At 45.4% G+C, this 27,743-nt stretch overlaps 1 protein-coding gene across 1 annotated transcript; it reads right to left on the reverse strand.

Moving 5' to 3' along the window:
* On the reverse strand, window positions 1-17,182 carry Mrap (melanocortin 2 receptor accessory protein). Its single transcript, XM_027929024.2, has 3 exons — window positions 16,991-17,182; window positions 2,997-3,096; window positions 1-527 (listed from the first exon to the last, which is right to left on the reverse strand). Exons 1-3 carry the CDS (start codon window positions 17,094-17,096, stop codon window positions 407-409), a joined length of 327 nt encoding a protein of 108 aa, XP_027784825.1. The 5' UTR covers window positions 17,097-17,182; the 3' UTR covers window positions 1-406.
* Window positions 17,183-27,743: the final 10,561 nt, after the last annotated feature.

The raw sequence follows: 27,743 nt of genomic DNA on the forward strand, positions 1-27,743 counted from the left end.
TTTTAATTCATGCATATTTTATTTTCCTACTCCTCTTAAAGCCAAAGTAAGAAGTGAGCAGATTAAGTATGGTAAATAAAATCAGCCATGTCTGTGATGACTTCTCTATGCCAGAGGAGCCATATGCAAGTCTTTGACAGATGCTCATGATGTGCCTCCTGATAGAGTCGTTGACCTGATCACTTTCTGCTACATGTAAACAAGCTTTGAAAAGGCAACATGTGTGTCCAGGTTGGTTCAGCATTACCAGTTCACTCAGCCATGATTGTGGTTAATTGAGAGGTTCTGTCTCCAGGCTCACTGTACTTGATCCTGATGTCAGGGGGACACCCATCCAGGTCCTGTTCCCAGAGGAGATCTGTGGGAACCACGGGGATGAGGCAGAGGGACTCTCGTGCTGTAGCCACTACTCAGCCCCAGCTCTGCTTCCTGGTGTCTCTACTGCCCCGTGGGAGGCCCTCCTAAGGCAGGAGGGGAGGTTGAGGCTGTGATTCCATGGGCACATTTGGTGATGCTGGGGGCCGGTCCTGTGGACAGAGCAAATGGGAGACATCAAAGGAGCTGGCCGAAAGCATTTCTCACCTGTGCTGCCTTCCCGTCACCCGTCATCGTGCCTGCCCAGGGCCATAGGGAAGGCCCATGGAGTAGGGGAGGGGTCACTGAATCCATTACAGATTTCTGAGAAGACAGGAAGTGCTTTGTCAGGAAGGAGGCCTCAGTCTCTCCCTCAAGGTTACTTCCTCTTGATATCATTTCCAGGGGCCTAGAGCAGATTCACCTTCCATTCAGCCACTGGTATGAATAAGCTCTGCTTAGATCCATACCCAAGCCAACTTGTATCTGAGATAAGAAGTCCATCCTCCCTGTATTCTGCCCAGAGGTGTAGGGGCAGTGGACGCGCTGCCTGGCATGTGCCCCAGCCACCACTTCCCACCTGGCTTGGGTATCTTCCACAAAATAGGATAGTAGGTGCCCTACAGGTATCATCAGGGTGAAGTGAGGCATGTGGGGGCCGCTGCCTAAGCTAGAGGTCAAGTTTCAATGTGCTATTATGTTCACTTAGATGAAGAACACAGGACAGGAGCCCATGGAGGTAGAGGCCCCTCATTTCAGAAACCTCAGCATAAGACAGCCTTTCATTTCTTCCTCTCTTCCTTTATTCCTCTCTTCTACATGGAAAAAGTGACTCCTCGGGGAGCACCTCTCATTCCTAAATCTTACTAAGGATCGTCTTTGCTGCCCTGGGTATTCCGTGTCTGTTACATGGTGCCGTGAGGGCTGAACAACATGAATTCGCCCCTGTAAAACTGTAGCCCAAAGACTGTGCTGTCCACTGGCACTGGGCTCTGTAGAGGCCCCGGTGTGCCCCCCAGACCAGGGGACTTTCCACCAGGAGGATTACAGGCAATCCTTGCAAAGTTTCCTAGGCATAGGGAGGGCCTGCTGCAAGACACCTCAGAGGAGCAGAAAAGAAAAGTGATTTCCTTAGTTTATCCCCAAGTGTCTCAGGGTAAAATATGCTTAAATGTAATATGAGTTCTAAATTTTGAAAGAAAAGAAGGGATTTCTTCACTGCTCAAAAGCTGGTCCCTTGGCTGGTGATGTAGTTCAATTGGTAGAGTGCTTGCTCCACATGCACAAGGTCTTGGGTTCAACCCCCAGCAACACACACACACACACACACACACACACACAAAACTAGTCCCTGCCTCCCAGCCAGAAATGACCTGGTGAGTGTAGACAGGGGGAATTAGCATCCGAGGGCAGGGTGGGAGGTAAAATGGGGGGCGGGAGAGAAACAGAGGCCCTTTTACAATGCATCAGTCCACAGGTTCCTCACAGGAGCTGACCAGGGAGCCCATCAGGTGTAGGGGTTGGTTCTTTTAGGGGCACCAAGACCCCTCCTCTCTTCCTATCTCAGCAGCAGCTCTGCCCGTCTCTGCTGGCTAGCTCCTGGAGTTTTGAGTGGTCTTGCTCCTCAAGCACTACCCATATGGCTGTCGTGGTCCACAGAGGTGCACAGCCCAGTCGTCCAACTGGACCACTCAGTGCCACAGCCATCGTACCTAGTCCATCTCTTGGGTTCCTGATTCCAAATTTGAAACTGGGCATCAGACAGGCCACACAGCCACCGGCCAGCTTCTAGACGGGCTTTCACTGGGTCCATTGCCCATCCTGATCCCATCAGCCTGCAGGCCAATTGACTAGCATGAGGCAAGATTCAGATGAGCTGGGTTCTAATTACTGCTTGAAGCTCCTAGATTTTGTCTCCAATGCAACCAACACTGAGGCACACATACAGGATTCAATAGGAGATAGTACTCACAGTGCCTCATCTAAGGCTGCATTTTCCTGTTAATCTGGTTGGCAACACTTAAGGGGCACATGGTATCATTTTGTTACCTTTTTAAACTGAATTGAGATATATTTTACATGTGGTAAAGTTCACCCACTTAAATGTATAATTCAGGGTTGTGCATCTGTGGCCATAATCTAATTTTAGAACAGTTTTATCATCCCCCACAAAGGAACCCATAAGCAATCCCTCGCTTCCCCTGCCTTCTCCAGCCCTAGACAACCACCAGTTTGCTTTCTATCTCTATGGATTTTGCCTATTCTGGACATTTCACATAAATGGAGTCACACAATACGTCATCTTTTGTGTCTGCCTTCTTTTACTTAGATGTCTTTAAGGCATAGTCAAGTTGCTTAACCATGGGGACACATTTGGAGAAGTGGGTCATTAGGCAGTTTTATTGTCATGCAATCCTCAGAGAGTACTCAACACACACTAGACTGTCTACCAGATAACCAGGAGATATACTCTCATGGATCCACCACCTTTCTTTGTTGAAGAACACCTTGTTATGTGGTGCACAACTGTCCGTCATGTTGTGGTTGGACTCGGCCCTCTGTTCCTCTTCTGCTGCATCAATATTCTATGCCATTGCTCTTTAGAGTCTGAGTTCCCAGAATGCCCTCCCCCTCCCACTTACCTCATCTGTGAGGACCCCGACCAGGACATGTAGAGCAGAATGAGGAAGAGGAGCACCACAAATGCAGCCAGGCTCACCCAAAAGGCGATGACAATAGCATCTGCAAGAGGAACAGGATGTTCTTGAGGTCAGTTTGCCATCAACCATAACCAACAGTGAGGGGAAACAGGGAGTCCAGGTACCGCACTATGGCCCTGAGTGGAACTGTTCTCTAGTCTCACCTCTCAGCCACTGGCCTACGGAAGGTTTTCCAGGAAAGACCTCGGGAAAGAACAGTAAAGCAGGGAAGTAGGCATTTTTTTTTTCCAGGGCAACTAGCCACTGGGTAATTAGCTGATTGTTGAAGGAAAGTAGTTAATACAATCCTGCGACACCCTGTAGATCTGCTTCTTAGATATTGCTACTCAGAGGAGTGGTCCTCAAGGATTGGTTTTTCTTCCTTCTCTCCCTGGGAAGGGAGAAGAAAGGGCTGTGGGCAGCTCCATGGCCTTGGTGACCAGCCTCATGGGGAGTGGTGTCAGAGGCCCCATGAGGCAGAGACCTAGAGGATGATGTGCCCTGGGCTGTGGTGTCCATGGAGGGCCAAGGCCTCGGTGCTCTGAGGTGGTCAGCTGAGGCCTTCCCTGGGCAACCTGCCCAGGTCAGGGACTAGGGAAGTAGTCTCCTTTTTCAGGTGGAAAAGCTCACCTCTGGGCAGTGTAGGGAGAAGAAACCCTTTTGCAGCCACTATGCTCCAGCAAAGGGAAACCCAGAAACAGGCCTAGCTCTTCTAGACCCGGCAGGACCAGCTCTTCTAGACCCGGCAGGACCTGGCGGGGCAGGTGGTGCCTTTCTCTGGAGCTCCAGGTCAAGAAGATGGTGTAAGTTGCTGGGGAACCGTTTGCTACCAGTAGGGTGGGTTTTTTCTTTTTTCCTGGATGATTATTTAATGGGTGAACAAATGAATGGGAGAAAGAACAAGCAACCGAAGGAATGAATGGAGTGTTAGAGATTTGTGAGCCAAACAGACATGGAGGTGGAGCTCTAGGTGTGACTGATGGAATCACCAATCCTTGAAATGCATGGAGGACTGGTTTCAGACCCCCTATAGATACTGAAATCCTTGGATGCCCAAGTCCTTTATCTGAAGTAGCACAGTATTTGTATATCATCAACCCATGTCATGCTATCTATCCACTTAGAATCATCTCCAGATTACTTACAATACCCAGTACAATTTTAATCCTATAATAGCATTTAGTAATTATATAATAAATATATATTACCACATAATAAATTTATATCAAATTATATAGTAAATAATTATATTGTTCAGGTAATAAGCACAAGAGGAAAGTCTGCACATTTTTAATAGAGACGGGATTTTTTTCAAGCATTTTCAGTCTTGATTGGTTGAATCTATGCATGTAGGGGGGTGGTACCTGAGTACAGGGGGTCATCTCTGCCCTCCACAACTCAGAAGGTAGAGGGAGAAACGGAGGACTTGTAATTATGAGTGATCCTGGACCCTAACCATTAATGTTGAAAATGGTCTAATGGGTGCGTACCTGTAATTCCAGCAGCTCAGGAGGCTGAGACAGGAGAATCGCGAGTTCAAAGCCAGCCGCAGCAACTCTGCAAGGCCCCAAGAAACTCAGCGAGACTCTGTCTCTAAATAAAATACAAAACAGGGCTGGCTCCGTGGTTGAGCGCCCCTGGGTTCAATCCCTGTTACCAAAAGAACAACAAAAAGGTCTCATGAAAAGCTGCCGCACTTGCAATAGGAATCAGGAGCCTACTGGCTGGTGACACATCAGCCACTCGGGGTCTACACTCCAGGAAAGGACGGATGCCAAACACCAGGCTGGCTCTCACGTCTTTCCTATCTCTCCTTGAGCTGAGAAGCCCATGGTGGCACCCAAGAACATTAAGCTGCTTGGGGGACCCCTGGACTCCTGGAAAGTAGAAATGACACCACGTGTCCAGAGCTCGAGGACTTGCCAGCTCACTGGGCATTAATTCTCCATTCCCAGAGAGCTGCCACTTACTTCATAGCTTTCCAAGTACAAAAGTGCATGTTTTTTCCTGAAAATTTGGCTTGAGATTGTATTCAGTAAGGATATTTTAGATTTCTGCGGACACTAATGCTTTTTTCTCCTCCATCAAAACAGTGCAGGATTGGAGGTCGTTCACCCCCAGGTGAGTTCTGCCAGGACTCTTAGGAAACAGATTTCAACAGCCGAGCGCTCCCTTCTCTCAGGCTCACCCTCATCTGCCTCAGTTCTTTTCACTATCCCCAGATACTGAGGGGAAATGAGGCTTCACCTTTCAAAGCACAGTGTGTTCAGATGAGTGAGATTTAAATTTTTGCCACACCGAAAGATGATCAGTAGCCACTCCTTATTTTCTGTACTAAATTTGTTTTCATCGTGTTCTTTTGAAAAAAAGGCAACCAAAAAAAATGCAAGCCCTTTTCTCCAAGTGCTGGGAGAGAACATTTTGTTCCAAGAGCAAAAACTGTCATTTCCCAGTTTGGGGAGGTTCTAACATCCACGGGTTGTTTTCTCAAGGAGTCCCAGGCTGGCTTGATGGTGAAACTGGCCCATTTATGGAAAACTTCCTCCCTCTCCTCCCCTCCTGTCCTCGCCACCTCCCTGTCCCCTCTTGTTCGTCCCTCTCCTCCCTCTCCGTTTCTCCTTCTCTCTCCCCTCCCCATCCTCTTCTCCTTTCCTCCCTCCCCTCTCCCCCCTTTTCTTTTCCCTCCTTGGTCTCCTGGTAAACAGTGGTGGAATGAGAAGCATTAGACATCAACAGTGGAGTGACAAGAAAAGGCTCTGGGTGACATGGCCTGGCTTCCATTTGCTTCGCCTTGAGGGATTTCTCCTCCGAACTTGGTCCTAACAAATGACCCCCATTAAGTTTCCTACTCGGTGGGCACTTCAGTTTTGTTGCGTGAAAACCACTCAATCTCAGCTTTAGCTACTGACATTTGGGTCCTGGAGGCCTAGGAGATCCACTTCAAGATCTTCCTCTTACTGGGGGAGTGACGGTGTGACAAAAGCCCAACTTTGGAGGTGTGGAACTTTGAGTTCCAATTCTGAGGGCCATTCCTTAGCTGTGTCGCCTCAGGCAATCCGAGATTTTCCCATCTCTGAATCTGTTCACTTGTAAGGTGGGATGACAGTACCTATTAGATTAGGTGTTGGGAGGATTAAACAGAGTGATGTGTATGTGTAATGCACGTGGCGCAGTTTCTTGTTCAATGATGTGAAATGATTTATAAATAGAACTAAAATTATTGTTTCTGTTCAGAGGGTTTTGCCGCAAGTGATAGTACTGCTTCCTTCAAGCTCACTAAAGTGTAAGGTATGAGCCAAAGTAATTATGGCCCAGACTGATGGCTGTTGGTCCGGCTGACTGCTTCTGTGTGCCGCCATTGTGATGGACCCTTGCTTTCCAGTGGGCACATGGCTGCCTGGGGCGAGACTACATCTCACAGCCTCCTTTTCAACCAGACAGGACCATTGATAAGGTTATGGCCAAGGAGACGTGAGAGGAACCCTTCCTCCAGAGACTGCTAGACTTCTGGTCCCTTGTGTCCTTTCTTATTCCTCCGTGCCATTTTGCTACTTATCGTGGATGTGAATAGGAGCTTGGCTTGGGACCTGAGGGATGTGCCTTGGGTGGCAGCGTAATGAGCTGGGGAGAAGCTGGTTCCCCAGGATTTCATGGAGCTCATTCACCAACCCAGTCAGGCAGACTTTTACATAAGAGAGAAATCAACTTCTGTTTCATCAGCTACTCTGCCAGCCATCATCAACGTCCTTTTCCAAGTCAGTGAAAAAATGGAGTTGGTAACGCCAGGACCAAAAACCCAAGTGAAGGCTGACCTTCAAAATAGGCATCCTCCCTCTGTCACAGAGAGAGAAATTTCCTAAAATTCATTTATTGATCAAGAATTTACAGGACTCCTCTGTTAAGATTACTTTCAAGGGCTAGTTTGTAGATCACTGCGCACACACACCCACACCCACACACACACAAACACACAATTTGCTACATTATGAGATCTTATTGCATTTTGACTCCTAGAAACATCAATCAGTTTAATCACCCATTTCATTTATCTGATTTACTTTTTTTTTAAATGCTTAATTCTTTTTTTTTAATATTTATTTTTTAGTTATCAGTGGACACAACATCTTTGTATGTGGTGCTGAGGATTGAACCCAGGCCGCACGCATTCCAGGCAAGCGCGCTACCGCTTGAGTCACATCCCAGCCCCGATATCTGATTTACTTTTGAGTATATCTAAAGTATTTCCAGGAAGCAATCCATTCTCAAAAGATATAAAAAATTTACCACCATAGTTATTTCATGGAATGTGCTGTAAGTGTCATTAAAAAGGGTTAAAAGAAAGTTTTGAGCAATAACAGAATCATTCAGCAGCTGCACCTCCTCCTAGAGGGCACTTCAACACAAATTTATTCAGAGGTAAACATTCTGGTATCTCTTTAAGCCAGTATATCCTCCTGCCCTATGTATAGGACACCTATAAAAATCATAAATTGATCAATAAATATACTTCTTATGGTGCCTTTGAAATAAATATTATGATTTTAGAGTTTTCTATTCTTTTGAGGAAAGTAATTGGTGAGTGATTACAGTGTTTGAAAGTATATATATTTTCTTCTATGTTAAAAATATATAAAGGGCCAGGTGTGGTGGTGCATGCCTGTAATCCCAGAGACTCGGGAGGCTGAGGCAGGAGGATCACGAGTTCAAAGCCAGCCTTAGCAACGATAAGGTGCTAAGCACCTCAGTGAGACCCTATCTCTAAATAAAACACAAAATTGGGCTGGGGGTGTGGCTCTGTGGCCGAGTACCACCAAGTTCAATCTCTGGTGCCCCCCCAAAAGAAACACACACACACAGGCGTGCATGCACACACACTCGAGCACACACACACACACACACACATATGTAAAGGATATATAAACTTTAGATTGATTTCCAACCATTTCCATTTTAATGAACTTGCGTTAGTTTCCACTGAAATATTTGCAGAACTAAAAACTTGGGTCTCTCTCTCTCTCTTTTTTTTTTCCAATTTTTCCACGGGTAGAGAGTACCAGGGATTGAACTCAGGGGCACTCAACCACTGAGCCACATCCCCAGCCCTATTTTGAATTTTATTTGGAGACAGGGTCTCACTGAGTTGCATAGTGCCTTGCCATTGCTGAGGCTGGCGTTGAACTCAGGATCCTCTCCTCCGAGCCTCTGGGATTACAGGTGGGAGCCATTGCGCCCGGCAAAAAATTGGGTCTTCTTGGGTTGAAAATCACTACTGTGTCACGCCCAAGGGATGCACCACTGGCTGAAGAGATTGAGGCCATGGTAAAGTCGGGCCCTGAAACATTACTCTGAATGCGAGGAAGGTTGTAGGCTGGACTTGGTTCAGTCTGTTCATTGAATTCTTTGCACTCAGAAGAGACTCTTTGTGTTCAGAAGAGATTGATTATTGATGTGTTTTCCTTCTGCTGCTCCCAGCTCTTGGAGTAGCAGATGAGCAGGCCACATTACTAAGCTGCCAGAGGCAGCGCATCAACAGGCCTCAATATGAACTATGACACGTCCCTCCTAACCCGTAATTAAAGAGAGGCACCATATGGACGGACCCAAGAGTAGAGAGCCCAGCAACACAGCCACACTCCTAAAGGGGAGCCCAGCCATCTCGCTGCTGTCTCCAAGGGAGCTTTAGCCCGGGAGCTGGAGGCACATCTTGTTAGAAAATCTGTTTTGTTACTATAAAACTGGAATATGGGATTGTTTTTCCTCGAAGCTTAGCGGCACAGGCAGTCAAACATACAGTTCGTCAATTCAGGCAGGGTCTCAGTAATCAAATCTGCGTGTTCCACCTTGTTAACAGCTGGGGAGACCCTTTTTCTCTCCACAAAACAACCAGAAGCCATGTCGAAAATCACAAGGCTGAAAGTGCCTGTGAACAGAATCGCACCAGGTTTTGAGCTTTCCCTGGGAAAGGTCAGCTGTGGCCTTGGACCCAGCCCTGGTTGGCCCAAGCATGTTATGTTTTCTATACGTCCCCACCATGATGGGGTATATTCCAGTGTATGGGCACGATCACAAAAATCTTAAAATCCTTCCTGCTTGTCTCACGAGTCTTGGGTATTTTTCCTCTATTTTGTTTCCTTTTCTGTTCAGTGCAAGAGTCAAACCCAGCCTGGTCTGCCATGTTTCAACCAGTTGACCCAGCTGACCTTTCATAAGAAGATCTGAGCCAGAGCTTTGCCTCTTGGTCCCCACCTTGAAGCCCTCCTGGCTCTGTGACTCCTCTCCCAGCTTCTTCCTGTCTTTGATGTGCCTGCTACAGAGAAGCCTGCAGAACTGGGGGGCCGGGTTTTCTGAGGCTGGGGAGGGGACCCAAGTGAGAGAAAGTTGAATGTATCAGCAGGAGAGTCACCTGCTGTCTATGATGCCCCCTGCCTGGGTGCACCTGACCCTACCTCTGAAGCCATCAAAGGAGACTATGGAAGCCTGGTCCCTTCCTGAGACTGCCTGATTCAGCTTTTGTTGATCATTTGGGAAAATAAAAGTGACACAGGGACAGAGGTACCACAGAGTATGGATAATAAAGATGTCCAGTTTTGTATTTTTAGTAAACTTACTGGAATTCAAATACCGAGAACAGAAGTTTATAGGACATCTTCACTGATACCCAACAATGGTAGAAGTTTTCTCTCCTTAGGATGAATGGTTTTAATAGGAAAAATCTTAAAAACACCCTATATATCCAAACTTGGAGAACATCATGAAGCCATTTACAAAGATTTTGTGCAAGAATATTGAATGACCTGGGAAAACATGACATTGGTAAGTCAAGCCATTTAAAACACGATATTGTTATGGTTTGAATATGGATAGTGTCTCCCAAAGGCCCACCCATTAAAAAGTTGGTCCTCAGTGTGGTGCTCTTAAGAGGTGCTGTGGGCCTGTAGGAGGTGGGGCCTAGTGGGAAGTCCTTAGGTTATGGGGACATTCCCTCAAAGAGGACTATGGGACTCTGACCTCTTCCTCTCTCTGTTTCCTGGCTCATGGTATGTAAGTGGTTGTCATACCAGGTGCTCCCTGTCGTTGCCATCTGTTGCCCTCACCAGAGGCCCAAAGCAATGGTGTCATCTGATCGTGGATGGAACCATCCAAAATCATGAACCTAATAAATTTTTCTCTTTATAAGTTAATTGCTTCAGGTATTTTGTTATAGTTACATGAAGATGGCTGATGCATAGGGCAAAAAAAGAAAAAAAAAAGAGTACAAAACACATAGATAATGAGATTCTATGTGAGACAAACCTTGGAGGGCTTCAGACCTCTTCAGAGAAGGTGTAGTTTGGCCACCAGATAGCAGAGATGTTGGTTGGCTTTGCCAGGTCTGAGCTAGTCTGGAGCTGAGGGACCAACCACAGACAACCTTCTAGAGTGACAGTGGGGGGTTGGGGGGGCTGGGTGTTCAGCGGGAGTCTGTCTGATGGTGTATCATAGACCACAGGTGGCTACGCGGGGGCCACACAGGGCTGTGGTTTCCACATTGAGACGGCCACACAGTGGTTATTGCCACACTGAGGCTGCAAGATGTCAGGGGTCCAGGGTCCGGCCAGTGGCTTCACCAGATGTATTCCTGCCCACCCTGCTGACTCCTGCCCAGCCCTGCCCTCTGCACTGCCCCTCCCGATCCTGGACCTGTGAAATGCACGTTGTGCTTCCTTTAAGGAGAGGTGCTGAAAGGAATCCTGTCATTTGTCACAGGGGCATATTTTCGGTGTCAATTATCAATGTATCTCTCCCCAGTATTCAGAGCCGAGAAGCAGTAGGTCAGTGATTGACACAGACATTCATTGTGAAAGTTAAGACCACATACAGGAGCTGCCTGCTACACACGTGTTTCTATTTATCCAACAAAGATTTATTGCATGCTTTATATGTATCAGGCCTCACTCCAGATGTGGGCCGGGTTCCTATTCCCTGGAGCATGGAGTCTGTTGAGAATTTGCCACTCTCACTCCAAGTACCGTGGGGAGAGACCTGGAGGCTTTGGAACCTGGGCTTTAAGTTCCACTCTGTGAGTACCTGGCTGTGCCTCTCTGGACCCTGGTACTCCTATGTTAATTTCCAATTCAGAACACCGTAGCATACTTACGTAAGTTGGCCTCTGCTCCCAAGGGAAAGACTATTATCAACTTTAAATTTCCAGCCCCACTACGTCACCTGCCCAGGTGTTATCCACCATCAAACTTTCTATTTTCACCAGAGGAATATGTATAGCAAGCCAACTGGATCTTGTCCCTTCCCTGTCTACAGTGTTAGATGACACCTATGGCTGAACGGAAGTCCTTTGAGACTGGCCCGTGACATCCAGCCCCCGTGTGGCCTACAGCTCTCAACTCTGTTATACAAAAAGAACTCAACTTGTCATCCTCCTGAACACACCTACTTTGTCCATGGGAGTGTAACTGTTCTCAACCCTGGAAAAGCCCTTTATCTTAAATTCAGGCACATCCTTGTTGATCCCATGGGGCTCACCTTCTCTAGGAAGATAACTTTTGCCCTTGGGACCATCAATCCCCAGACCTCTGACTTTCCCTTGTGGGAATCCTTCTCTGTGCTCCACAGACAATCTTTACAAATCTCCAGTGCAACACCATTAATGGATTAGTAGGTTATTAATGGTATCTCCCTCCGGACTGGAATGATGAAGATAAATACAGAGTAGCCTTTTTGATACCTCCATCAAATCAGTGACCTCTACAAAAAAGGCCCCCTCTAGAATAAAAAAAAAAGACTCAAGGAACATAACAACCAGATGCTATCCATCCATGTGGATTGGTCAAAAATAGCTCACAAGCACATATGGGGAAAGTTGAATCTAGACTGATGTGTTAGTCAGCTTTCCATTACTGTGACAAAATACCTGAGATAATCAACTTAAAAAGAGAAAAGGTTTGTATTAGCTGACAATTTCAGATGTTTTAATATTTGGTTGCTTGGCTCTGTTGCTGTAGGCCTGTGGCAGCACAGTGCAGTGTGTCAGGAACACATGATGGAACAGCTGAGAAGCAAAGATAAAGACAAGAAAGGGCCAGGCTCCCAGTATCTCTTTCAAGAGGATGTCCCCAGTAACCTAACTTTCTTCCACTAGACCCCAATTCCTAACGATTCTACCACCTCCCACTAATGCCACAGACTGGAAACCAAGCCTTCAACACACGGGCCTTTGGGTGACATTCAAGATCCAAACTGTAACAGCTGAGTAGTAAGTGACACTAAGAAATAATCACTGAAATGCTGCAGGTGTACTAATATCATTTTCTTATGGTTTCCTAATGAAGCATTTGGCAGAGGAATGTCATGATGACCTACGTGGAAATACGTAATCAAAAAGTAAGTGAGAGGAACAAAATTAAGCTAACGAAAAAATCCAGGGCATGAATTTATTTTTCTCTTGTACCACCAGCTCCCGGCGCAATGTCTAGCAGATTTTTTTGATGGTTGAATTAAACGTGAACAAAGGTAAAAAGGTAGGAAAAACTACCGTGCGTTTCTGGTGTGGTGAGGAAGTGGGTTTCATTGGAGAGAATGGAAAACTAAAGTTATAAGTCCAAGTTTCAGAGGGAATGCCCCAAGTAAGAGGGGGCTTAGGCTCATTGGGGAAGGCAGAGACAGGGAAAGGCCGAGGGCCAACAGCTGAGCCTATACAGTGACACCGAGGACCTGGGCCCGCCGTGCTCGAGGGCCACCAGCTGGGTGGCTGTGATTAGCTAGGTGCCCAGAGTCAGGACATTTTCTAACCTTCTCTAAGACGCAGGTTTGGGCAGCTGATCGTGTTTGGGCGGCTTGGAGAGAAAGAGCAGAATTAGGAGACAGTTTCCAGGTGCCCAGGTGCCCAGGAGGAGGAACCTGCTGTGGTACAACCAGGACAGCCCAGCGTACATTCGAGGGCCAGTGGGCCGGTGTGGTCTAGTTTGCGCTTCTACACCAACATGCACAAACTGGGGGGCTGTCATGGCTTGGATGTGAGGTGTCCCCCAAAAGCTCATGAATGAGACAGGGCAAGAAGGTTTGGCGTGAAGGGATTGGGTTGTGAGAGCCTTGACCCCTCATGGATCCAGTGAGTGGCAGCTGAGGGTGGGCAGGGTGTGGCTGGAGGAGGAGGGTGTGGGGAGAACGTGCCTTTGGTGGAAGGGGGAACTCCTGACTCTTCATCCCTTTATACAGACACAATCCCGCTCACGATGTCCCCTCCCTCATGACCTGGTCACCTTCCAAAGGCCCTGCCTCCTGACGCCATCACATCCTGTTGGGGGTTTGAACACGTGGATCTGGGGAGGACCCAAGCCTTTGGACCCCAACAACCGAGGAGAGAAGATGGAGATGGAAATGAAGACGAGAGTCACAGGCCGGGGTGGGGACAGGGACACAGCCTGCGAGAGTTGCGGATTGACGTTTTCTGAAGAGACAGTTCCAGAAGACGACGATGGTGCCCAGCCTGACCACAGGGACCCAGAGAAGGAGAGCTGGGGAGGGGGCAGGCGTTTGGCAACCAGGGTGGAGGGACTGGCTGGTGGCCAGAGGGCAAAGGGGTCGGGTCCTGTTCATTTGGACAAGGCTGAGGAGGAAAGGCGCTGGGGGAGGAGGCACCAGCCCCGGCTAAGCAGGTGAACTGTGGCAGCAGGACAGCTGATAAGACGGCCAGAGAGGTCCACGTGAGCTCCCATGCCAGTTCATCGCTCTGGTGGCCAAGTCTCTGTGGCTACTGTTCCTGTGGTTAGGGGATTCCCCATCCCCTCTGCCACCACGAATGGTCCCCGCTGAAGACCAGCCAGCCTGCTTTACAGCACCCTGCTGCGGGGGTGTGTGTGTCTGGTGTCCACACACGACTGAGCTCAAGGTGACGTTTGTGGTGGTGACTGCTGCAAGTGGTTTATTTTCAAAATGTCTTTCCTTTTGATACAGGCCTCTACAAATGGGAAACATGGCCTGCTGCAAGGGCGGTTCTTGTTATCGTGAATTATGCCAGGTGAGAAAAGCCAGTCACAAAGGACAACAGCCTATGTTTCCACTTATAAGGGCCTGTCTCGGTTAGTGTGGACTCTGTGACTAAAACGCCACCGTCTGGGTGGCTTAAATAATAGAAATTCACTTCTCATAGTTCCAGAAGGTGGGAAGTCCAAGATCAATGTGGACAGTGCCTGGTAAGGACTCTTCTGGTTACGTTCCCCCGTAGTGTGGGGTGGGGGAGAGAAGGAGAGAGAGAAAGAGATCCCCCCGGTCTTTTACAAGGACACTAGTCCCCTCTTGAGAGCTCCACTTCATGACCTAATCACTCCCAAGGACACTGACTCCAAATCCCACTGCACTGGGGAGTGGGGCATCAATGTGAGTCAGAGATGCACAAACAGTAAGTCACAACAGGTCCCTGGCATGGTCAAATCCACAGGGACAAAAGTAGGGTGGCAGTGGCCAGGGACAGGGGAGGTTTAACAGGTACCAAGTTTCAGTTTGGGAAAGGATGGCTTTCTGGAGATGGTCAGCAGTCACGGTGTGCACTAATGTGAGGGTACCTGCTGCTGCTGAGCTGGACTCCCGAGTAGTTGGGATGATAAGTCTCACATTATGTGTAATCCCTCAGTCAAGAAGAGGGTCTCAGTCCCAGAGGCTTGGGAGGCTGAGGCAGGAGGATTGTGAGTTCAAAGCCAGCCTCAGCAAAAGCGAGGCTCTAAGCAACTCAGTGAGACGCTGTCTCTAAATAAAATACAAAATAGGGCTGGGGGTGTGGCTCAGTGGTTGAGTGCCCCTGAGTTTAACCCCTGAACACCCCCCCACCCAAAGAAAAATGGTTTCTGTCAAAATGGACTGCATCAAAATATTTAAACTCTTTCAAACCACCCAGAGCATAAAGCTGTCATCACTAGCAGACAGCATAGCTTTCTACAAACTCAAGGTCCTGTCCTCCCCAGCTGACAGCAAGGACGGCCCTTGCCCATGCACAGGGCCCCCTGCCTGATGCAGTCACAGACAGGCTCTGGGAGGAGAGGGCTGATGAGGGAAAGTTCTGGGCTTTCCCTCAGGAGTGTCTGGAACGAAGCTATTAGACACAGTGTGTAGAGCAGGAGTGTGTGAGCGAGCAAGTGTGTGAGCGAGCGAGTGTGTGACGAGTGTGTGTGCATACATGTTCACAGGGGGACAGGGACACAGACATACCCTAGTTGGCATGGAAATGTTAACATTGTTGTTTTTTTTTTCCCCTCAATGTTAGGGTAAAGTGTTTTATTGTATGAATCTTTTACTAAGAGCCTATTAACCTTGAAAAATATATCTCAAAAAATTGAATAATACAATATTTCAGACATAGATAAAATATAGAAGAAAATGACAACATCTATGTATCCCTTAAACATGTTGCTATATTTGATCCAGATGCTTCAAAAAACAGACAAACAAACAAACAAAAAAACCCAGAATTAAAACGTTACAGAGAGAGTTGAAAACCTGCCCTATCCCATTGTCTCCCCACCCCAAGGGAATTAGAGACTGTCTCAGAATTTCAACACTTCTTCCCTTGACAGATGGAACCTGATTCTCTCCTCTTGAATCTGGCCAGCCTTAGTCATGTTCCCGCCCAAGGCCACGCAGCTGGCGAGGGGCTAAGATGCAGATCCCAGCTAACTGGCCTGGAGACCAGGTGACCCCCTTCTGGGGACTTCCATCTTCTGGCCTGGGCCCCAGGACAAAATGCAACAGTGACCTATTCAGGGTTTAAGCATTCTTGTGGGAGGTATTTTTGTCTAACCCATCATTTCTTTTTCTAGAAAAAAAATAGAAATTAAGTTCAGATTAGACACCAAGACTGAGGCACCGGAGACCTACACAGGAGTCATAATTCCTAGAGGAGCAAGTCTCTGTGGGTTCAAAGCTCTCCTCCATCCTAGGGTTTGCCTCTGTGACCCTCTAGTCAAGTTGGAACTGATCTAAGACACTGAGACTTCTGAAGAAAACTGTTTTAAGAAAGATTTCTTTGGAGGTTAATTTGTTTGGCTTTCCTATAAGCTTGGTGACTTCATTTACTTTTCGAGACAGATACAACGTGATTGTACTGTGGGAAATAGCCAAGGAACCGAGGTTTCTGACTGGATAGGCAGAGCGCAGGTTTCCTTCTATGGACTCCCTGTTCCTGGGTTTTGTTTCTTATTCTCATTTCCTTGGCTGACTTTGTTATCTTGATTGAGTAGCTGGACAGATCAGATTGTCCACAAAGTGCCAAGTTACCCAGGAGAAAAGCAAAGAATGTTAACTCACGTTTATCCTCCCTGAGACCATGAAGATTATATACCAGTTTGCATTTCCCCAGGAATTACATCATATATCTTAGAGGTAGAGAGAAGACCTCTCCCAAATCTAAATAGAGACAATGGAAAAAGCAAGCTGCAATTTGAAGAAACTCACTGAGATTATTAGAACCCCAGACAAATGAAACTTGATCAAGGAATCTGTCTTAACAGAATATTGTGGCTGTGTGCGGTGGCGCATACCTGCAACCTCAGCAGCTTGGGAGGCTGAGGGGAGGTAGGAGGATTGAGAGTTCAAAGCCAGCCTCAGCAAAAGTGAGGTGCTAAGCAACTTAGTGAGACCCTGTATCTAAATAAAATAGAAAATAAGGCTGGGGCTGTGGCTCAGTGGTCAAGGGCCCCTGAGTTCAATCCCTGGTACCCTCCCCCACCAAAAAAAAAAAAAAAAATTCTTGATTTTGCGGCAGATTAACACTACAAACTTGTTACAGAAGATGACAAACACAATTTGACTCCCATTCATTGTGTCTATGTGTGCACTGGTCCCACTGCTGCTTACCCTGACATCTGCTAGAGTAAATAAGAAGAAAAAAGGCAGGAGTTCCCAGTGGACCCCCAGCCTCTGCCTGGCCTCCTTTCCCAGTTTCGACTCACGTTTGTTGGCTTTCAGCTTCTTCTCGTCTACAGGAATGAGGTCCAGGTAGTCCAGGTAGTATTCATAGCTGTAGTACGGGGAGGATGTGTTTGTCCCGTTGGCCATGATTGTGGCACTGGCGAGGCAGCGTCCGTCCAGTGGCTCACATCCAGAATGGGGCTCTGGGCCTCTGGAAGGAGATTGCTTAACTGATTTCTGTAGGAATCATCCAAGTGTGTCTGCGGGTCTCCAGGCACAAGGCCTGCCCACTTATCAGAGCCGCTGTGCTGGATGAAAGGTCAGGGGGGTGTGCCTGACATGTTCAGCCTACAAGCAGGGCCTCCCATCCTGCCCCCACTTGATGCAGCTCCAAAGCAAGCAGAGCAGAACAGCCAGAGATCAGATTTCCAGTGCAGCTCTAGATGGCCCCACAGCAGAAGGAGGGGAGCTGGGCAGAAGACAGACGCTGGGGCCTCTTGAAAGAGAAGACGCCCAAAGGGCTGGAGAGGACAATCACTTTTTGCCTTCAGTAATTGAAAAGTTAATAAAGCCATTAGCGGAAGCCTGACAGTGCCCTTGACGTGCATGGAGAGCTCTTGGTGCTATTAAGCAATCAGCAAGTCCCTGGCTTGGATTCGGTGTCTGAGAGCAGGAGTTGAGAGATGCCAGCCCTGAACTGTTCCTTGCACACGTATAACCAGTCCCTTAAAACCAAAATAGCAGAGTGTAGCTCTCTGCTTTTCCTAAACCCCCAGGAACCAACCAGCCGGCTGCATTTATCCCAAGTGAAGAGGCTGTTTATATGGACAAAAACCTCCCAGGATTCAGCTCTTGGCCAACACACTGGGAAGAGTTCTGAGTTTCTGGAGAGCTGCCCTCTAAAGTGATTCCTTCGCTCTTCAAAGACCCTTAGACGGTACTAAGAGGAACACTCTGTGTTGGAATGAGAAGGCCGAAATGTGAGAGGAGCCCCAGAACTTTGTTTTTGGGAATTAGGACGTCAGAGTACAGTTTTATGGGACCTTTCTTGTGATCTCCCCGCTTGCCGGGGTTATGGATTCAGGTCTACACTGCCAGAGTTAAGCTGGGCATTGAGAGTGTGGACCGTCCACCCAGTTAACCACAGCTCTGCTGGTCTGATCAGGCTGCTCTGTCCAAGGCACCCCTCAGCTGACGGGGAGGGGAGGGGTGAGCTCTTGGCTTCCCAGAGCCAACAGGGGAAAAATCCCTTGAAAAAGTCAAAGAAGACTCCCGTTTCCTCCGCTCTGTGCACTTCTGATGTCTGGGTTGGTTTTCTGGGGTGAGTTCCTTTCACGCCAAGTAATTCCCAAGTTTCAGTTCAGTTCAGTTTTGATGCAGGTTGATAGATGCATCTGACTTACAAGCCCAGAGATGTCAGAGACACCCCCACCTCCAGGATAGAGGCCCAGTCCCATGAAACACCAGTCAAAGTCCCAGATAGTCACTGTTCTTCTGAACCCCCAGATACACATCAGCAATCCCCACAGCCCCCTCCTCCGCTGTGATTCTGTCATCACGCCTTGTCTGGCTCAGATAACTTTGGAAAACGGGTTACTTACAAGATTACCTGTGTATCAAAAAAGAATACTAGATACTAAGGAACAGCTAAATGGAAGAGATTTTCCGTCGTTCTTTCTCCCTGTCTTCCACCTTACAAGAAAGTCACTGTGAAAGAATCAGTCCACTGGGGGTGCTTTCTGTTCCCTCCAACCCCACCCTGTGTATAAAGCCAGGACTGCTCAGCTCATCAGAACTCTTGCTGTACCGAATGAGTGTTGCCTAATTCTAGAGTGACAAATAAAGCCAATGAAGGCCTTTACACGAAATTTGTTGGAATTGTCTTTGGGCAGGATTTGGGAATCCATGACAGGGTGGATGTCGAACATGAGGATGTTTGAGAAAAGTGAACGATTGGTTAACACCTGGTTGGAAGATGTAGCTGACTTGCAAGCCACAGTTTCTGTCAGTCATCTTTCTGTCCCTGTTAGTCAGCTTTCCATTGCTGTCACCAACAGACCTGACACACGTGACTTAAAGGAGGGAAGACTGTTGGGCTCAGTCCAGGGTCAGCTGCTCCACTGCTTTGGACTTGGGTGAGGCAGGACATCATGGCAGAAGGGAGTGGTGCAGCACAGGTGCTCAGCACATGGCAGCTGGAAGGAGAGAGAGAGGGGTGGGGGGAGGGAGAGAGGAGAGAGGAAAGAGGATCCCAGGACAAGATGCAGTCTCAAGGGCGTGCCCCCAGAGACCTACTTCCTTCAACCACGCCCCACCTGCCTGTGGTTCCCACCTCCTCTCAGCGGTCCTTTCACGTTGTCAATCCATCAGATGGATTAACCCACAGGTGAGGATAGAACCCTCAGGATCCAGTCAATTCCCCAAAGACTGCCTCTGTACATTGCTGTATTGGGACCAGGCTTCAACACATGAGCTCTTGACGAACATTCCAAACCCAAACCATGACAGTACTGTAACAACTACCTGATACAATCAACTTACATAGAGAAAAGGTTTATTTTAGAGGTGTCAGTCCATGGTTGGTTAAGACCTGTGCCACCACATCATGGTGGGAGCAGATAGCTGAGCAAAGCTGCTGTCCTTAGGGCCAGGAGGTGAAAGAGAGGAAGAGGAAGTGGTCAGGGCTCTATGATCCCCTTTAGGACACTCCCCACCTCAATGACCTCAATGACAGGCTCCATCATCTCTTAAAGATTTCCCCACCCTCAACAGCACCATACTGAGGACCACGCCTTTAACACATGAGCCTCTGGGGGAAACTTAACATCCAAATTAAAGCACTCTGTACGGTGTTTTACAAAGAGGGTTCCAACCTTTCACCACTTACACACCCCCCTCATCCTGACTTTCCATATCCTCAGAAAACAATGAAGAGTATTTCTGCACCTCTTGCCCATGGGTTGGACTTGGACTTGTGTTGGCTTTGACTCATACAAATATTATGAAGTTGTGTTGGCTGGGGATACAGCTCGGTGGTAGAGCACTTGCCCAGCATGCACGAGATCCTCAGTTTGAATCACAGAACAGGGGGAGAGGGGAGGAAGAAGTCATGTAAGTTCTAGGCCAAGGTCTTAAAAGGTCTTCCGCACTCTCCATCTCCTGCCCGGTTACTATGTGCGTAAGCAGGAGCTGGCCTTCTGGATGATCGGGACAGCTGTGCGGTCAGCGGCCAGGAGCAGAGCTGCCTAGCTAACATGCCAACTGAGCACAGAGCCATGAGTAGCCCAGTCCCAACCCAGGGACACCCAGCTGAGCCCAACTGCATTGCTAATCCACAGAACTGTGAGATTTAGAGCTAAATGGGGGTGATTTCTCACTCAGTAAGAGGTAACCAATAAAACATGAAAATTTCTGTTGCTTTACATCTTTATCAAATTTATTATTTTTAGTCTTTTTAACTTTATCTACTTTGGTAAGTTCCTATGATGTTTTTTTAACTCACTTCTGTAACCCTTAAGTTTTCTGTTTTTTAAAGTGTTTGAAGACAAAGATCGTGCTCTGCCTGGTAGCTGTGATATCAGAATCTGCTGATAGTATCCATCAAATTAAAAACTTTCCATGGGATTTAAAAACAAAATCCTTAGTTGTAAAAACCATAAGGCTGCAAAGAATGCTATGTCAACCATCCCAAGTTATTTATATATAAAATCACAAAATTAGAATCCAATCAAGCAGTGTGCCATGTTGTGAAATAGTATACATTCCAAAAACCAGCCTGCAGATAACAACTGCAAAATGTGGACAAGCTATGATATGGGGACACTGAGGAATGACACCAAGACTAAGGGAAACTGAAGGGAGGGCCACACTGAGCCTGGGAACTGCACCGGGTGAGCTTTGTGTCTGTGGAGCGTTTCCCTGAGTGCATTCCTCGGGCTTGGCTCGAGGAGTCAGGGGACCTGTGGGGGAGCAGCAGAGTAGGTGGAAAGTGGAGGTGCAGGGCATACTGTAGGAAAAGGAGCCATAGAAAGGCAAACCCCAAAGTCTGCTTGCTGAACTTCACTTGGGGGCTGGGAAAGTGGCCCGGTGGGAGAGAACTCGCCTAGCGTAGGCAAGGCCCCAGGTTTCCTCCCCAACACAGAAAAATAAATGTTCATTTCCTTGACTGAGGTCCAACACCAAAATGAAAGTGATCACAGCAGCCAAATCTGGAACAACTGGGTTCAATAAATGAATAAGAACATCCTAATAACTATTTATAATAAGATAAAAATGAAAAAATAGGAATATATATTATTGTTATACACACACACTTTTTTTTAACAACTGATGAGATTACATTGACCAATCATTATTATTCAAACACTATAATTTACATTAGGGTTCACTCTTAGAGTAGCTTATTCTGTGGGTTTAGACAAAAGTATGATAATATGTATCCACCATTATATATAGTGAGAAAAGTCTGACAGCCCTAAAATTCCCCATGGTCCACCCAAGTGCTCTAAGTATTTCATTTTGTGGGATGCTAACAGAAATGGCAATCTATCTTTAATTTCAAATTCTACTTATTCATTGCCAGTAAGTAGGAAATTGACTGACTTTCATATTATTCCTATATCTATAACCTTGCTAAAATTGTCTATTGGTTCTAGAAGTGTTTTTGTTAATTGGTTTAGATTTATTTCTTCCCTCTTGTTCAGTTTACCTTTGATTTCCTTTTCTTATCTTACTGCATTGGCTATGACCTCCAGTACACTGTAGAAAAGAAGTGATGAGAGGGGACATCTTTGTCTTCTTCATGATCTTTGAAGGAAAACTTGGTTTTATTCTTTCATTGAATCGGCATCTATTTGTTATTGAAGAAATGGGTTATTTTTCCTGAAGAGTTTGACAATTGATATCACAGTAGTGTTAGTACTGTTTTCCCATCCCCGTATTTCCTGAAAAATGAAGTCAGACTAAAAGTGAACCCTTGTTTGATCAAGAAGAGTCTAATTGGTGTGGTGTCCATTCCTTGGAAGACACAAGATGTCTGGTTGTTTTCTTTTTTAAAATTGTGTCTTAAAAAGTGATGATCATTGCTGAGATCATTTAATTCATTGATTGTAAAGATGGTAATCTTATTCTATCATTCCTTCTTTATTTATTAGCTGCAATCTTTGTAAAAAAACAAACACTTCCTCATGAACTATTTTGTTATCCAAGGTCTGTCGGGAGAGGTGAATGAATCATTGCTTTGAACTGGCACCTGGACAGAGGTGACACTGCTCCTGGGTATTTCTCTGGGAAGCCACTGATTGAAAACTGCCCAGTAGATGGTGACCTCTGTTAAACCGGAGAATTCTGTGCTTGCCATAGAATTCTTTAGCTCATAGCTTTGAATTCAAATGCCAGCTCCCAGGGATAGAGGAATCTGAGCATAGCAAGATAACTACAATGTTTGACCTATGCTGTAACCTTCAAGCCTGCTTAGTAGAAACTTTGGACAATGGGTTTCCTGGGTGCCACAGGAAGCCCCAAGCATTGCAACAGTGAAATAGCTACAAGAAAGTTTCTAGCCCTGTCACTTTCCAGTGCACAAAGAACAATGCCTCTATAGTCCTTAACTTCTTGATCATGAGACCCTATATAAGTAAACTTGCTGGGCCAGCTCTTCAGACACTGTTTCTCTTAGAGTGTGTGTTCCACATGATCCCAGCTTTTCCTCAATATCTCTGGGTGTGTTTTTCTTAATCCCCCATCGCCTCTTGCTGTTTTCTCAAATTCAGCTGTGTGGATCAGAGCGAAGTTCCAGTTTATAGATGCTGTTATTATTTTTTTTTTTTTGAAAGGTTTTAGAGAAATGATTGTTTTCTAGCATCCTCCAAAGGTGAACAGTGAATGGCTATAAAACACGGTTATGAATTTGTGGATCTAAACACATTTTTGTGCTTCAATTCCTTACTGTTGTGTAAAGTGCCTCTTCATGTTATTCCTTTAGTAGTTTGTTTTTGTTTGATTATTTTCTGGAATGACAGGAAGTTTCAGCCTTATTGTATAAACATTGCCCTAAACATTGGTTTTGGTCATTTCTCAAGGAATCCACCATTTCTCTTAGTGAGAAAGGGATTTAATAATCACTGTCTGGGTGCTGGGGTTGCTTATTGTTACTGGGCTGGCTACAATGTTTAGGTCTGTTCAACTAGAGAGCTAGGAAACATTTATTTTTTAAGTTGAAAATACAAGTTCATTCTCATATTTCCACTTCAAAATCAGCTTAGAGTTTTTATTTAACCATATCTTAGCCATATCACTTTTTTTTCAAAACCTAAAACCCTATTCTCAATGCAACAAATCTTCTCTTAAGGCTCCAAAATCTTACAATGATATTTTAGAATGCTAAGTCGTGATGTGAATTTATTTCATTCATTTGCTGTAGTCAATTAGTTTACTTTTTCAGTTTGAAGATTTGTATATTTTAGCTCTGGGAAATTGTATTGTATCGCTGGGTGTAGTGGAGTATGCCTGTAATCCCAGCAGCTCAGGAGGCTGAGGCAGGAAGATCTTGAGTTCAAAGCCAGCCTCAGCAACTTAGTGAAGCCCTAAGCAACTTAGTGACACCTATCTTAAAAAAAAAAAAATTTAAAAAGAGCTGGGGATGTGGCTCAGTGGTTAAGGGCTCCTGGGTTCACTCTCTGATACCACCCCTCCCCCCCAAAAAAAAGAAAGAAAGAAAGGAATTCTATTGTATTGTTTCAGATGTTGGACTCCTGAACTGAATGCCTGAACGCTTATGACTCTTCTCTCCTGCTTTTTTATAATTCTTAGTTGTTTAGTTCTATTTTCTGCAAATTTCTTCATCTTTCAATTTTGTTATAGATACAATATTTCCTCAAATCTCTTTAAGAAGACTGAATTTGTCACACTTAAGGACCTCTGGTGTTGTTCTGGGCTCTGCCATCATGATGCCCATCTTTCATCAGTCTGTTTGGAGAACAACCTTTTAGTGAACAGGAATGTTTGTGTTTGGCACAGGTGTCAAAAACCATCATTCTCTAATTGAGACTTTCCTCTGGTATCCAGAAAAATGAAAGGAACTAGGAGAAAACTTGGGAGTTTTCCTTCTTTCTCCCAAGAAAGCTTGGAAGAAAGTGAGAGTCTGACTTAAGAATTTTATATTGGAAGTGTCCTCTTCCTAATGTGATATTGCAACCCCTCAAAATCAACACTCTCGAAAGACTGTGCTTTGAAAATGACAAGGCCATCATCAAATGTATGATATTAAAGTTCAGTAATGTGGTCTAGGGGTGCGGTCACTGTACTTGGGATTTGGAGATTCCAGTTCCATACTGCAATCTGTGTTTAGTGAGAGAACCCCAATTTGAACTAGCTTAAACACAGTGGGGTTTGATGGGGATAGGCTGTTGCTGGGAGCCATTAGCCAAGTAGGTATGACAATTTCCTTGCCAGCGTACCCCATGTTGCAGTGACATTGAATGTAGGTGACCTTGCTCAAGGACCAAGGCGGATTAGGGCGTTCCCGGTTTAGGTTCCAGGTTTAAGGTTTAAGATTATTCCTGCTGGGAATAGGGCGTATCCTGCTGCCTGAGTTCCCCTTGAGTTCTCACGGGATTCAGACAGTATATTTTGGAGACAGAAGCCCAGTGGAGGTGGATTTGGGCAGAGAACGTGGATTTCCCCAGAACGTGATTGTAGACGGCTGGTGTGAGTTCGGGAATAAAGAGTTGCTGTTTGAATCTACAAGCTGTGTGGTGGCTCGTGATTGTGTGCCCAGCCAGACTGCGGCATTTGTGCCCAGCCAGACTGTGGCATTTGGCGGCTCGTACGGGGAACTTCTGAAGCTTGGAGGTAAGTGAAATTGCTCGCCCCTGAGGAAGAGCGAAAGAATGGGTGACCAATTCAAAAAACAATGTGTTATTGTTTTGATTTATCTTGTTTTTGTTTCAAGCTGCCTATCCCTAGAAATTTCTCAGGCAAACTGGAAAAAATGGTTGACTAAAGGTTTGAAGTTTGTCGGCCCTGAGGAAGAGAAAATTGATACAATGATTTTTTATTCCGTTTTTGTTTCATTCAGTTTCGGTTTTGTTTTGTGTTATCTTATTGGGTTGCGTTATCTTTATAGTAGATTAGAAGTTAGTAAAAAACAAACCGAAAAGATGTTAAGTAAATCGTTAGAGGTTCAGACCATGGAGAAAGACATTTTAGATCAAACAAAAGAGAAGGTCTCTTGAGCTAGTCAGACAGAGGAAGAAAATTTAAAGGAAAAGGGGTTGTTAGGAAAAAGGCCACAACAGGAGGCTGTTACTAACTCCGTTTTATCACAAGAGGGCGTAATTCAACCAACAGCCCCACCGATGGAGACAGCTGAGTGGCCCTCAAACCCCGTAGTTGATAAATGGGATCCTGAGACAGGACCTCAAAGATTAGCATGCCCTGTACTTGAACAGGCAGGAGGGCAGCGAATTCACCGTGCTTTAGATTTTAAAACAGTGAAGCAGTTAAAGGAGGCTGTAACAACCTATGGTCCCCAAGCTCCCTTCACGGTAAGCATGGTCGAGTCCATTACTAACTTGGACATGACGCCAGCAGATTGGGCTAGCATGTGTAAATCTGTACTAAATGGAGGACAATATTTGTTATGGAAGGTTGCCAATGAGGAATTTTGCACGGAGACAGCTAGGCGAAATGCAGCAGCCGGTTACTCTCAAAGAAATCTAGATATGTTGTTAGGAAAAGGACCTTATGAGGGTCAACGGCAACAAATTGAATATGATCCTGCTATATATGCACAAATTGCTGCAGACGCAGTTAGGGCATGGAAGACTTTACAAGGACATGGAGATTTACAAGGTCAGCTATCTAAGGTAATACAGAGAGCTAATGAACCTTACGCTGACTTTGTAGATAGGCTAATTCAAACGGCTGTTTTCCACTATACAAAGTCCAATCTGGGACAGAAAAGATCCATTCTTCATAGGACATATTAGGGCACATACAGGATTGCCTGGAGCCCTTAGTTTAGGCAATGATTTAGCAGATAAAACTACACATGACATACATATTTTCTCTACATTTGAAGAAGCTACAAATTTTCATAAAAGGTTTCATGTTAATGCTAATACTTTACAAAAGCGTTTTAAAATAACTAAGGAACAAGCCAGACATATAATAAAACAATGTCAAAATTGTGTGACATTTTTACCACAAGTTAATCTTGGAGTCAATCCTAGAGGACTGATACCTAACCATATTTGGCAGATGGATGTCACACACTTGCCAGAATTTGGAAAATTAAAATATTTACACGTTACAGTTGATACTTCTTCTGGATTTTTGATGGGCTCCCTTCATGCCGGAGGAAAAACTAAAGATGTTATAGCTCATTGCTTACAAAATTTTGCCACTGTGGGCGTTCCTAAACAGTTAAAAACCGATAATGGTCCTGGCTATACCTCTACCTCTTTTAAACAATTTTGCTAATCATTTGGTATTACTCATATAACAGGAATCCCATACAATCCACAGGGACAAGGCATAGTTGAAAGAGCTCATCAAACTATTAAAACATACTTATTAAAGCAAAAAGAGGGAATTGGAAGGGGGTATATATCCCCCAAAGATAAACTTAAAATAACGCTTTTTACTCTAAACTTTTAAAATTTGGATTCATCAGGACTTAGTGCTGCGGAAAGGCATATGTATCCAAAAAATGTACATAAGCCTAAAGTACTTTGGAAAGATATTCTAACAGGACAATGGAAAGGTCCTGACCCAGTGATTGTCTGGAGTCAGGGGTCTGTTTGTGTTTTTCCACAGGGAAAACAGCAGCTGATTTGGATTCCAGAGAGATTAACTAAAACAATTTCTACAGATCGAAAAGAAGATGATTTGACTCAAATCCATAACAGCTGATATCCAGAACTCCAGCTTGGCCATTCTTACATCTGCGACAGTGATTAACCAGGATGCTTTTTTCAATAGCTATTTTATTATTGCATTTCTCCACATCATAAGGTTCTATTTTTATTTTTTGAGCTCATACAAACCTAGGTTAATGTTTTTCTGATCAGTTTTATTTTTTGACTGGAGTTTTTAAACATTGCAATGGAGATTTCACCCAGGTAAAGCTACAAGGCCTTTACTATTTTCTTATGTGTTGTACGTTTGTGTACACTCTTGTGTTTTGTGTTGTATGTCTGTATGTGCGTAGGTCCATATTTCTTATATGAGGAGCGCTCATGAAAAAATGGATCCGAATTATTATTATTTTTTTTATTCACGTGATTTAAATGGTTTAATTTAAATTAGGTAAACAGCTGTTAAGGATTGTTTTTAAAGTAGGTTAACAGATTTGTTTGTTTACTTTCACCTTTCTTTTTCATTATATTTAATAATTCTTTTCAGGATAATGTCTCTTTAGCATCATTGCCAGAATTCCTATCTTCATCCCAGTGCCGGTGAAGACAAAGATACAACCAGACTACAGCTTCTATGATAGCTATCACAGTAAACTGTATAAACTGATGCATCAATGAATATAACTCAACAAGTAATGCTCAATCAAGGAGTTAACTTACTTTGGGAGGAAACGGATTTTGGGAGGAAATGGATATATTGATAGATTCCTCCGCTTTGAACTGCTTGCAGAACTTGCCTGGACTATGTAACTATCGTTTGGTGCAGCGAATTGTGGTAATGCTGGCATATCTTTGCTGATGGTGTCACTAGTGATGTAATTTTTATTTCCTTGCCAGCGCACCCCATGTTAATTGTGGTAGTGCTGACATATCT

Source organism: Marmota flaviventris, chromosome 8 (genome assembly GCF_047511675.1).
Source record: "Marmota flaviventris isolate mMarFla1 chromosome 8, mMarFla1.hap1, whole genome shotgun sequence".
Taxonomy (NCBI): Eukaryota; Metazoa; Chordata; class Mammalia; order Rodentia; family Sciuridae; genus Marmota; species Marmota flaviventris.